General features: G+C 41.3%; 1 protein-coding gene across 2 annotated transcripts in view; it reads left to right on the top strand.

The window, feature by feature from the left end:
• msh3 (mutS homolog 3 (E. coli)) overlaps nucleotides 1-13,352 on the top strand; it is a 105,550-nt gene that overhangs the window by 83,446 nt on the left and 8,752 nt on the right. For both annotated transcript variants that reach the window (XM_041900515.2, XM_041900514.2), the window contains exon 22: nucleotides 10,551-10,677. In XM_041900515.2, the coding sequence (XP_041756449.2) occupies nucleotides 10,551-10,677 (127 nt within the window). The remainder of the gene's footprint in view (nucleotides 1-10,550; nucleotides 10,678-13,352) is intronic.

Here is a 13,352-nt window from a genome sequence, read left to right as displayed (position 1 = left end):
CCATCTCTGATAGACTGTTACCACAATCACCTGAAAAAAAAAATAGTGTCATAATTACTTTGATTGCAAACTGTAGCAACACTGAAACTTTTTTTTAAAACAACCAATGCTCTCATGTCTAACCTACATGCTTGTGGTTGGCAAATAAAGCATAAAAGATACATGGAACAAACATTCATTGAAGTATAGTCAGTGTGTTCAGAGTTGGATCATGTCTACATTCTGTAACCAGGGAGACATGAGGTGGGGAATGTGTTTAGTCTAGATAGAACAGCATTTCTTAATCCTAGTCCCGGGGACCCAAAGGGGTGCACATTTTTGTTTTTACCCTAGCACTACACAGTTGATTCAAATGATCAACTTATCATCAAGTGTTGGTGATTTGAATCAGGTGTGTAGTGCTAATGCAAAAACTGTACATCTTCCTCCTCTGTCCCTGTCGCACACTGGGCTTGAACCAGTGATCCTCTGCCAATTGGGTGGCTCCATCCGCAACATTTCAAGCTAGCTGTGGAGTGTGCTTACAGCACGTTCTTAACTCTGTTACACTAATACATGATCACATACAAACGTGTATGTCTTTGATTCGTCTCGTGACCCACCTGCCCTCGGTACTACTCATTCATATTGCCTGTCTCTCTTAGACCTTGGTACTGTACTTGTACTCCTCAGTCTTGCCTTCATCGTTCTTCAGTGAGACAAGGTTGTGGTATTGGGGGGGTTGCCCTCGGCCTCATTCATCCGAATGCAGGCCTCTCTAGAGGAACACTGAGAGGGGGGAGAGAGGGATAGATGGGAAGGAGAGAAAATTGACATGGACTTATCAGTAATATATACCAGTATAAATACAGGTATTTCGGTTGGAAATGGGGTCCTTGTCGAGGCAAATAATGCATAACTAAACCTTCTAAAAAGACATTGAGGAGCCATTGAGGGGCCACATTTACATTTACATTTTAGTCATTTAGCAGACGCTCTTATCCAGAGCGACTTACAGTTAGTGAGTGCATACATTATTATTAAAAAAAAATCATACTGGCCATACATGGAGAGGAAGCCATAGGTGGAGTTGACTCTGTACGTCTCCTACTTGAACATTTCACTGGCAAGCCAGCCATTAGACTAACAGAGATAAAAGGGAATGGTGGTTAGTGTGTGTGTCACAGTGTGTGTGTCACTGTCTGTCACCAGTGGTATACTATAAAGCAAGCTAGATCTACTCAGGCTTTTATAAAGCTAGCCAGTTTCAGTTAGCTTCACATTCCAGGTCAGGCTTCATCCGTACTACGACCGTGGATATTGCTCGCCCGCCTGCCACTAACTAATCTGATTTCATAGATCCTCAACTCGTGGCTCAGACACTTCATTTAGGATAAATGGAGTTAGCCCTTAGTTAGCCTGCCCTGGAGCAGGTTAGTTCTGAAGGTTAGTTCTGAAGGATTCGTTGCCATAGAAATGTACCTGGCTAAAAGGTGAGCCACTTTCTCGGTTGTCCCGAGTTGACCAAAGTTACCTCGCTAACTCCTCAAACCTGATTCGTAGTATAGGGCTCAGGACGAAGCCCCCTCTGTTGCCGTCTCCTCTGTCCCACTGCTACAGCACTGTGCACAGTGTGTCTGTGAATCGCTGTGTCTGTTTGTGTTACTTTCGGTACTTCTGTCAAATGTGTGTCATAGATCAAGCCTGTCTATCAGCGACGCCGACCCTTTATTATAGCGCTCACCTTGCCTGCTCCACTTACTCATTGCTAGCCTGCACTTGGAGTCTGGGCTACATCATGTTAGCTCCCCACTCAAGATGCACAGAAGTTAACACACTTGAATGTAGCGACACGGCATGTAGAAATGTTGAAACTGTTCATTACTGTTCGCAAAACAATGTCCATACAGACTAGAACACTTTACCATGGAAGATGATACTGGTAGCTTCCAGCTTTGTAGGCTAACTTTCCTTGCTAGCTGACAGCTAAAGCTAACATCAATTCACTACCTTAGTACTTTGTTTGTAAACCATAACGCAAAATATGCTGATTTCAAAGCTGATTGACACCAAAAACTTTATTCATTCACTTATTCGGTCTCTCCCGAAGATGATCTATTGCCTCAGCGAATTGACCGCTTCGTGAATTACGTCATTACTGGTTAAAGAGAGAGTGGACACATTTTTATAAAAGACGTTACATCTATGCAAATGTTGTTGATCAGTACAATAAAATAAGTCCCAAATGGAAGGGAAACAGATCGCTTGTGATCTGTGGCCACATGAAATAAGCTCAATAACTCAATGCATGCACACACTCCTATTGAATATGCATTCACCTGTATTGTGGATAGGCCTAGGCTACATCTTGATTTACCCAGTTTATCAATATAGATTTACCATTCAAATAAATGATTACCATTATGTAGTTAGATTGGTAAAAACAAAGTCAAATTGATTGTATGATTGTATAATTTATTCATTAATGCATACATGGCTGTCACAGAAAAATGCTAATGTCGAAAAATGCTAATGTAATGATATTGAACTCAAAAGATGCCTAATGATTGAACAGAGCAGTAGCTGAGTTTATCTGTCTCGATCAAGTACCATTCTGTGACTTTGGCTAATATGCCTTTTTTTGTTGCTTTGGTATCGTTTTGGTATTGTGGATCGTGATGGTGGCGCGTATTGTGATACTAAACATGGTATCTGTATCGAAGTCAAAATTCTGGTATCGTGACAACACTAACACACAGACACACACACACACACACACACACACACACACACACACACATGAGACATAACTGTAAATCAACCACACACTAACACTATCTACAAAAAATAAACAAACCAATCAGTAATTAGGAATTGATGATTCATCATAATGAGATGGTGAGTACTGAATGACTCCAACTACTTAACATAATTGAGATGGCATTGTACTGTAGCATGAGGTCATAAAGACAGATGGAGATATGCTCACATCTGTGTGTTGCTGTGCCTTTACCTCTTTCTTCCCTTATTTGCTTTTATTTTCTGGCGCCCACTCCTGAAAGAGAGGTTTCATTAGACTCCATTGAACGACAAGGCAGATCGTTCCAATATATAACCCTCCAGCAGTCTCCAATAATGGTCACATTGTTGGACCATACACTACTATCTACAAGCCATCAGACTGCTGAACACTTGAACACTGGACTGACCACCTGCTCTGATTCTCTGCAACTTAGCAAACATGCACTCACGTACACACCCACACAGACATACACACATCCACACACACATCACAGCTGCTGCTACCAGACTCTTATTATGAGTGCTAAATACTGCACAATTTTAAAATGTACCCCCAATCCCCTCTTCCCCAAAACACGTGTAAATATTTGACTATAAATTGTGCCTTCCTATATTATACTTATGCTAAAATCTTTTATATTTTACTGGGCCATTTACTTTATGTTCATATTCTTAACTTTTATTTCTTATTGTTGTTGCATTGTCGAGAAGGAACCTACAAGTATGTGTATCCCGTACATATGACTAATAAAACTTGAAACTACTGTTATACAGTCTGCTACATTAGCTTGTAACACTGTTCACTACATTAGACTCTCTGACAATAACAAAGGGGCTGAAGTCTACATCATCCTATATTACAGTACACTCCATTAGGCCCCAGTAACTTCCATTAGCCTGCTGTGTGTTGTGTTGCACCTTGAACTGAGGCCAGTCAGTGGGCATGCCCGGTCTGTGGGTGTTATTCCACCAGTGCAGTTTGTCCTGCTCATTGATGGCCATGAGAGTGTTGTGGAGCTCATTAAACACAGCCTTCACACTGGGAGATAGAGAATTAAAGGGGGAGAGAGAAAGATGGAAAGGGTAGGGAGAGAGAGGGGGAAGGAGGGATCATTGCATGACAGAAATTATCAGTGAGAAATTAGATAAAGACCACCCACATCCACACACACCCTCCTATTAACAGTCTGACTGCAGGTGTATCCTACTTCTCATTGTTGGTGACATCCATTGCGGGTAATTGCTGATCCTCTTCCTCTCCTTCTCCTGTGAATGCAGGGTTCTCCCCAAAGAATGTAAGCGGGGCGCTGCGCTATCTTGTGGACTGGCTGCACCACTATGTAAAATAAAAAAAAATTTTTTTTTGTTATTTACTTTCTTTTTTATCATTTAAGGCCACCCTAATTGAGTATTTTTTGCTATAAATTTCAGGAATTGGCAGTTACAGGTGTTAAAAAATCTCCACCACTAAATAGCTAGCACACAGTGTTCTTCACTCCTGCCCTCGCTGTCGTTAACAGAACTGTGGGAAAACAGTGCCTGATAGGCGAAGGACACTGTCTACTGGTGTCTTAGCTATCGTTAGCTAGCCAGCTACATATCCCTCCTGCTCTGAACCTATCTAGCTAGCTACCGGCGTTGTCACTCCCGCCTCTTCTTCTGCGGGGTTTATCGGCAGTTGGCATCCAATGTTATGGTGCATGACCGCCACTATTACCGCCACCTACTGGAGCTTCCTAGGTTAAAAATGAACCAATAGAAGTATAAAGAGGGGTTCCTGCAGATGCAGGAATGCCCACATGCAGGATCGCCCCGAATTGCGGCCCGCAATTGCAATTACTGCCCAGCGACAGTTTCAACAAACAAAGCAACAACTTTTTACCTTAGATAATTCTAACCTCAACATAATGGCTAGTTGGCTATTTCAGTTTGGACATTCAATACAGGTACAATAATCCTATCTCGTTACGACGATGTCCTATCGTTACAATATGGTAACTCACCTATGCATAAAATGATCCCGGCCTTCTTCTATGGTATTATGGCGGTCCGCAAACAAACGTTAGAGGTGCATGCCGCCACCTACTGTACTGGAGTGTATAGTCAATCACAGCTTACCGACTAAATGAATAAAGAAACAAATATTAAGAAAAACGAAACTCTCCTACCTAATCCTGTACTACTAAGAAAATATTTTTAAAAAGAGCTCTACTAACTCCTAGCAAACCGTCACCCATCCCCCAAATACCTTCTAATCTTACATTTGGACTCAACTACCTCTCCCAGTCATACTGTCTGAACTAACTTGACTGTGTATCAGGATTCCCCAACTGGCGCCATAAAAGACTGTTAAGGCATATGTGATCGTATCAAGTAATCAAGATAAGAAATTATTATGTTTTTGTGAAATACTATCAGTTGGGGGTCTTTGCGGTCAATTTGCAGTGTACAAATTATAATTGTAAAATGGATTGTTTGGATCCTGGATGCTGATTGGACGAGCAGTTCCAAGCTGTGCTGTATTGGTCGTCACTGCGTCTTCATAAGAAACCTGGTTGAGACCAACCGGTGCTGGCACTTTGCTCTGGTTAGCACTGACATGTCGGACCTGGTTAAGATCAGCCACCAGCTGGACGGCCCTTGGCATTTTCTAGAAAGATCAAAGGGCCCCCGAACCCAATAACTAAAACATATTTACGTACAGTGCCTTCAGAAAGTATTCCCACTCCTTGACTTTTTCCACATTTTGTTTTTACAGCCTGAATGTATTATTTTTTTGGTGTCACTGGCCTTAACACAATACATCATAATGTCAAAGTGGAATTATGTTTTTAGAAATGTTTACAAATTAAGTAAAAATGTTAAGCGGAAATGAGTGAATAAGTATTCAATCCCTTTGTTATGGCAAGCCTAAATAAGTTCTGAGTAAAAATTTGCTTAACAAGTCACAAAATAAGTTGCATGGACTCACTCTGTGTGCAATAATAGTATTTGAAATGACTACCTCATCTCTATACCCCACATATACAATTATCTGTAAGGTCCCTCAGTCGAGCAGTGAATTTCAAACACAGATTCAACCACAAAGACCAGGGAGTTTTTCCAATGCCTTGCAAAGAAGGGCACCTATTGGTAGATGGGTAAAAATACAAAAGCAGACATTGAATATCCCTTTGAGCATGGTGAAGTTATTCATTACACTTTGGATGGTGTATCAATACACCCAGTCACTACAAAGATACAGGTGTCCATCCTAATTCAGTTGCCAGAGAGGAAGGAAACCACCCAGGGATTTCACCATGAGGCCAATGGTGACTTTAAAACAGTTACAGAGTTGAATGGCTGTAATAGAAAACTGAGGATGGATCAACAACATTGTAGTTACTCCACAATACTAACCTAATTGACAGTGAAAAGAAGGAAGCCTGTACATAATAAAAAATATTCCAAAACATGCATTCTGTTTGCAATAAGGCACTAAAATAAAACTGCAAAAAATGTGGCAAAGCAATTAACTTTGTCCTGAATACAAAGTGTTATGTTTGGGGCAAATCCAACACAAAGCATCACTGAGTACCACTCTTCATATTTTCAAGCATGGTAGTGGCTGCATCATGTTATGGTATGCTTGTCGTCGGCAAGGACTAAGGATTTTTTTTGTTATATAAAAATTAATGGACTAGAGCTAAGCACAGGCAAAATCCTAGAGAAAAACCTGGTTCAGTCTGCTTTCCAACAGACACTGGGAGAATTCACCTTTCAGCAGGATAATAACCTTAAACACAAGGCCAAATCTACACTGGAGTTGCTTACCAAGACGACATTGAATGTTCCTGCGTGTCCTAATTACGTTTTGACTCAAATCAGCTTGAAAATCTATGGGAAGACTTGAAAATGGCTGTATGGCAAGGATCAACAACCAACTTGACAGAGCTTGAAAAGAAATGTGGGGGTACAATCCAGGTATAAAAAGCTCTTAGAGACTTACCCAGAAAGACTCATAGCTATAATCACTGCCAAAGGTGATTCTAACATGTATTGACTCAGGGGTGTGAATACTTATGTAAATTAGATATTTCTGTATTTCATTTTCAATACATTTGCTAAAATTTCTAAAAAACATGTTTTCACTTTGTCATTATGGGGTATTGTGTGTAGATGGGTGAGGGGGGAAAAAAATATTTTATCAATTTTGAATTGGTGGACCATTCTTGGGAAATTGTTGAGCATGAAAAAAACAGCGTTGTAGTTCTTGACACACTCAAACTGGTGTGCCTAGCACCTACTTCCATACCCCATTCAAAGGAACTTGCATCTTTTGTCTTGCCCATTCCCCCACTGAATGGCACACAAACACAATCCATGTCTCAAGTCTTAAAAATCCTTCTTTAACCTGTCTCCTCCCAATAATCGTCACTGATTGAAGTGATTTTAACAGGTGACATCAATAAGGGTATGTATTAGGCTGTTTGAGAGAAGGTTTGAATCCTAATCAACCCATTCAATGTGATTACATCTGTTGTTGAAGTACAGTAGATCATTAAAGCTACAGTACTCTAGCACAGTAGTCAAGCTGCTTAGCTGAAAAGCCTTGTTAGTGCATAGGTCAAATTTAGCTTTTGACAGAAGCTAATATTTCACTTAAAACTGTTTTTTATATTAATAAATATACAGTATATGTATGTGAATGGTGCGTGTAGACTGTATGTTAATAGAAAAGGTGTGTACACCAGTAATTATATAGGATGAACCATGACTAGAATACTGTATATACACGGAGTGTACAAAACATTAGGAACACCTTCCTAATATTTTGCCCTCAGAACAGCCTCAATTCGTCGGGGCATGGACTCTAAAAGGTGTCAAAAGCATTGTGTCAAGTTGGCTGGAGGTCCTTTGGGTGGTGGACCATTCTTGATACACACGGGAAACTGTTGAGTGTGAAAAACCCAGCAGTGTTGTAGTTCTTGACACACTCAAACCGGTGCGCCTGGCACCTACTGCCATACCCCGTTCAAAGGCACTTAAATCTTTTGTCTTGCCCATTCACCCTCTGAATGGCACACATACACAATCCATGTCTCAATTTTCTCAAGGCTTAAAAATCCTTCTTTAACCTGTCTCCTCCCCTTCATCTACACTGACTGAATGGATTTAACAAGTGACATCAGTAAGGGATCATAGCTTTCACCTGGATTCACCTGGTGAGTCTATGTCATGGAAAGAGCAGGTGTTCCTAATGTTTTGTACACTCATGTACATATAGAGTAGGTAAAACAGTATGTAAACATTATTAAAGTCATTGACCAGTGGGCAGCAGTCTCTAAGATGTAGGATAGAGTGCTGGGTGGTAGCCGGCTAGTGACAGTCTCTACGGTTCAGGGCAGGTTACTGGGCTGAAGCCGGCTAGTGATGAATGTTTAACAGTCTGATGGCCTGTAGATCGAAGCTGTTTATCAGTCTCTCGGTCCCAACATTGATGCACCTATACTGTCTCCGCCTTCTAGATGGTAGAGGGTTGAACAGGCTGTGGCTCAGGTGGCTGAGGTCCTTGATGATCTTCTTGGCCTGGCTGTGACACCGGGTGCTATAGATGTCCTGGAGGGTGTGTGTGTTGCACACCTTTTAGTTTTCTCATTAAATACTTTCAATATTTGTATATGAATTTCTACAATTTATAGTTGGATTGAGGTTTTTAAGTCTTTGAAATTTGGAGCTATTGGAATTTTAACATATTGTCCCATTTACATTGTGTAATTTACTGACGGTCCCTAACTAGCCCCAAAGGAATATCCAAAGTCAAACCATATTCACCACAGGTATTACGATTGGGTCACGTGCAGCTGCACTCCGAATTGATAATTACTTGTGTGCTGCCAGCTGTGGGCATGTGGGCAGCATTGGAATGAACCCAACATTTCTGTTGTGACATACTCGGGTACAAAACTTTGTTTTGGACGAGACTGACTTCATGACCAAAATTATCCTATTTACACTCTAGTCAATTTTAACAGAATAAATGTTTGACTCATATCGATGCCACATAGGCTGTTTTCTAAATTAGAGGTTTAGGGGCATTTGCTCTTTAACACTATCCACATTTGTAAAACAAAAACAGTTTTCCATGAGAGAGCTCTCAAGGTTTCATGTTTTACAAAATAAATAGTTGGAACTGAATGTTCATGTTATATAAATTGGGGGGGAATTGTAAATGTTTAAGTTGCAGCTAATGCCTTTCTAAGCTGTTTTTGGCGGTGGTTTGGCTAGAAAAGCACAGGCTAACGACCTGTTGTGTAATAGCATTGATTTGTTTGAACAACTTCAAAGGAGGGAGTTTATAAAAAGACAGAAACATGGCATTGTTTCAGGGCTTTTACTTCTCCTTCATTTAGTAAGAAATGCTAGGTAGCTACATTATTTCTGTGATTTCCAGTCCATACACACACTACCATCACCACCACCCCCTCTTCCTGCTCCTTCTTTTCCTCACCATTATCATCACCCTCATCACCATCCGACATGAGTCTGCATCAGAACAGGAGTCCTGGTTGTCATAGTAACCAGTCTGTCCCGATCTCCTATGCTCACCTGTGAGGTAGATTGTAGTTATGTATCTGTCTTGTTACCTAACACTCTGAATGGAGCATTGTGGACAGACAGCCTTGAAGCTCAACGTTCTCTCTCTTTCTCTGGGGACTTGGAGAAAGAGTGAGGAGAGAGAGAGAAAGAGAGAGACACTGTGGTTGCCATAGCAAAGCTCTCCCAGAGACTCAGAGAAAGAGAGAGCTCAGAGGAGTTATGTTGGCAGTCAGAACCAGCACTGAAGTGTTCTTTCTCCCACCTGGTCCTGGTGAGATACATGGTGTGCAGGCTTTAGTTCCAGCCTAGCACTAATCTCCTTTGACAGCCTGTTAACATAATAATGTTACATAGCTAGCACAAGTGAGAACTGGTTCTGGAATTTGGCTCTGGAAATGGCTTGCTGTTATTACAATTAATACCACAATACCAACCCGTTAGACTACAGTGAGTTCTATTAGATGAGTGGCCCCACCCTGTACCCTGACCTCTAACCTCTGAGTGTCATCAGGAGGGCAGGTGTGGTTGTCCTGGCAATCTGTTGTTGACCTTAGGATACACCACTGGGTGTTATAGGGCCGGTTTCCCGGACACAGATTGAGCCTAGTTCTGGACTGAAATAACTGCTCAATGGAGATTCTCAGTTTAAATAGATTTTTACTTCAGGACTAGGCATAACCTGTGTCTGGGAAACCAGCCCATAGTGCTATAGTGGCCTTTTACCTTAAACATCAGACAGCAGGTTAACCAAGGTACACAAATTGGCACACATACACACGTATTTATAGTGCTGGCTATGATACAGGTAGTAAGCTCCCCAGTACAAAGCTCCTCTCTTCAGGTCAAGAAAAGTTGACACCAGGTGACTACTCATCTCTATTTATCCTCCTCTTTCCTCCCTGTTGCTCCTCCCTCTGTGTCTCAGAGCTCAGTCAGAGCCTCTAACCAGGTTTCACAATAAGTGTAAAGCAATAGCATGAAGAAAAATGATTACCTGGGTTGATTGAATGACTGAAAAGGGCCGTGCACTTTTCTTTTTATTTATACAGATGATCTCAATGAAATTGAAAATATGATTGTTCACTTACTGTTGAATGGTTGACCTCTCTCTCTTGCTCTCCCTTTGTCTCTATCTCTCTTTCTCCCTCTCTCTATCTTCATCCCTTTCTCCTCCCCCTTACCTCTCTCAGGTGAAGTCTCTAACTCTGTTTGTGACCCACTACCCTCCTCTGTGTGAGCTGGAGCGGGTGTATCCTCTGCATGTAGGCAACTTCCACATGGCCTTCCTACTCAATGAACCAGACATCGCCACAGACGGTACGCTGGTGGTGTGTATGTATATGTGTGTACATGCTTGTGGGTCTTTCTATAAACAACGGCACCAGTGAGGATTTCCTACACTTGACAACTTGTTACAGCTGTTGATAAATCATTGATAATAATATTTTTGTCATTACATTAAGATTCAAGGGGGGAACATGGCTATATTCAATTCACAAGTTGATTTAAAACCTATGTTTAACCCTTTCTCATGGTTGGTGTCTTGATGGATTTGTCCAGAATCGAGTGACATAAAACATAACTTTTCTGTCCTTGCATTTATGGCAGTGTAAATTGTCCTTATATCGTATATTAAGCATGAATCAGTTAAATTAGACATTGAACTTGAACCCTGTAAGAATCCTGGATCTAGCTTTCGGATTGTTTTTGTATAGAGATCTCGGAAATGCAGTGTGTGTAACTGCATAACATTTCGTGTCTACTTATGTAAAGGCGTTAAAACAGTTTTCATGGGTATACAAATCCAAAATATTGTATGCGATTTGCAAAATCGAATGCTTCTAACCGAGTCACCTTACCTTGATACTTATAACTTAAATCGCTACTGTCATTAACGTGGTTCTTCAATAATTATGCATAAAACTTGTTGGATGAGCATTTGGTGTCGAGCTGTTTAATTACAGTGTGATATTTTCACACATCATCAAATACATTTTGGTTTCCTGCCATTTTAAACAATACAAAGGGCTTGAAGTAGCCTACTTGAATTTGGGGCTCAGAAATTCAAGTACAGGAATAGGCCTACTTTTAAAATCAGAGATTTCCTCAATTTGGTGCTTGAAAAGTCTTTGTAATTATTGTAGCCAATTTATAAGTTCTCCTGCTCCCTTATAATTATCTGTGATTCATTTCATTACGTTTTGTGAGAGCCAACTGGGCACAGACGTCAATTCAATGTCTATTCCACCTTGGTTCAACGTAATTTCATTGAAATTACGTGGAAACAACGTTGATTCAGCCAGTGGGAGATGTGGCCACTTTAGTTGGTTTCCCGCCGCTTCAATTAAAGGGTGTTGCTCTACTCTGTTGCGGTAAAACCATGTTTGGTTATTATGAGGACGACAACATCTAATGTTGGCTTCAACTTGGCTTTCCATACAAATCCTTCCATTACAAAAGGAACCTGTTTTTCGGTTTCTTTCTCATTATAAAAACGGCGATGATGAGATTAATGCTACTGCTATTCATGAACATAGGCTTTATTATGTGTGCCTGCGTCTGCCACATTGGATACATGCATGGCGATTTTTCTGTAGCCTATCTATTTAGCTAGGCAATGTCCACATTATTCTCACGTATTTTAGAATGTAATAATAATTTGAATATCAATGCATTAGCAAGGGTTTAAAAATGCATTATTCTTAAAATGGTAATGGCCTCATTATTTGACACTTTTTGCATGCTTTTTGGGGTGTGTGTGGGGGGGGTTCTACACTGAACAAAAATATAAACGCAACATTTTCAAAGATTTTACTGAGTTACAGTTCAGAAAAGGAAATCAGTCATTTGAAATTAATTCATTGGGCCCTAATCTATGGATTTCACATGACTGTGAATACAGATATGCATCTGTTGGTCACAGATGCCTTTAAAAAATGGTTGGGGCGTGGATCAGAAAACCAGTCAGTATCTGGTGTGACCACCATTTAACTCATGCAGCACGACACATCTCCTTCACATTGTGTTGATTAGGCTGTTGACTGTGGCCTGTCGAATGTTGTCACACTCCTCTTCAATGGCTGTGCGAAGTTGCTGGATATTTGCGGGAACTGGAACACGCTGTTGTACACGTCGATCCAGAGCATATTAAACATGCTTAATGGGTGACATGTCTGGTGAGTATACAGGCCATGGAAGAACTAGGACATTTTCAACTTCCAGGAATTGTGTACAGATACTTGCGACATGGGGCCGTACATTATCATGCTGAAACATGAGGTGATGGCGGCGGATGAATGGCACGACAATGGGCCTCAGAATCTCGTCACGGTATATCTGTGCATTCAAATTTCCATCGATAAACTGCCCAGTACAGTTGAAACCGGGATTCATCCATGAACAACACACTTCTCAAGCGTGCCAGTGGCCATCGAAAGTGAGCATTTGCCCACTGAAGTCGGTTACGACGCCGCACTGCAGTCAGGTCAAGACCCTGGTGAGGACGATGAGCATGCAGATGAGCTTCGCTGAGACGGCTTCTGACAGGTTGTGCAGAAATTCTTTGGTTGAGCAAATCCACAGTTTCATCAGCTGTCCGGGAGGCTGGTCTCAGACGATCCTGCAGGTGAAGAAGCCAGATGTGGAGGTCATGGGCTGACGTGGTTACACGTTGTCTGCGGTTGTGAGGCCGGTTGGACGTACTGACAATTTCTCTAAAATGACGTTGGAGGTGGCTTATGGTAGAGAAATTAACATTCAATTCTCTGGCAACAGCTCTGGTGGACATTCCTGCAGTCAGCGTCACAATTACATGCTTCCTCAAAACCTGAGACATCTGGGACATTCTGTTGTGTGACAAAACTGCACATTTTTAAATGACCTTTTTTTGTCCCCAGCACAAGGTGCACCTCTGTAATGATCATGCTGTTTAATCAGCTTCTTGATATGCCACACCTGTCAGGTGGATGGGTTATCTTGGCAAAGGAGAAATG

The sequence above is a fragment of the Coregonus clupeaformis genome, chromosome 16, assembly GCF_020615455.1.
Source record: "Coregonus clupeaformis isolate EN_2021a chromosome 16, ASM2061545v1, whole genome shotgun sequence".
In the NCBI taxonomy this organism is placed as follows: Eukaryota; Metazoa; Chordata; class Actinopteri; order Salmoniformes; family Salmonidae; genus Coregonus; species Coregonus clupeaformis.
Note: the sequence above shows the minus strand (reverse complement) of the source record. Positions and strands in the feature narration are given on the sequence as shown.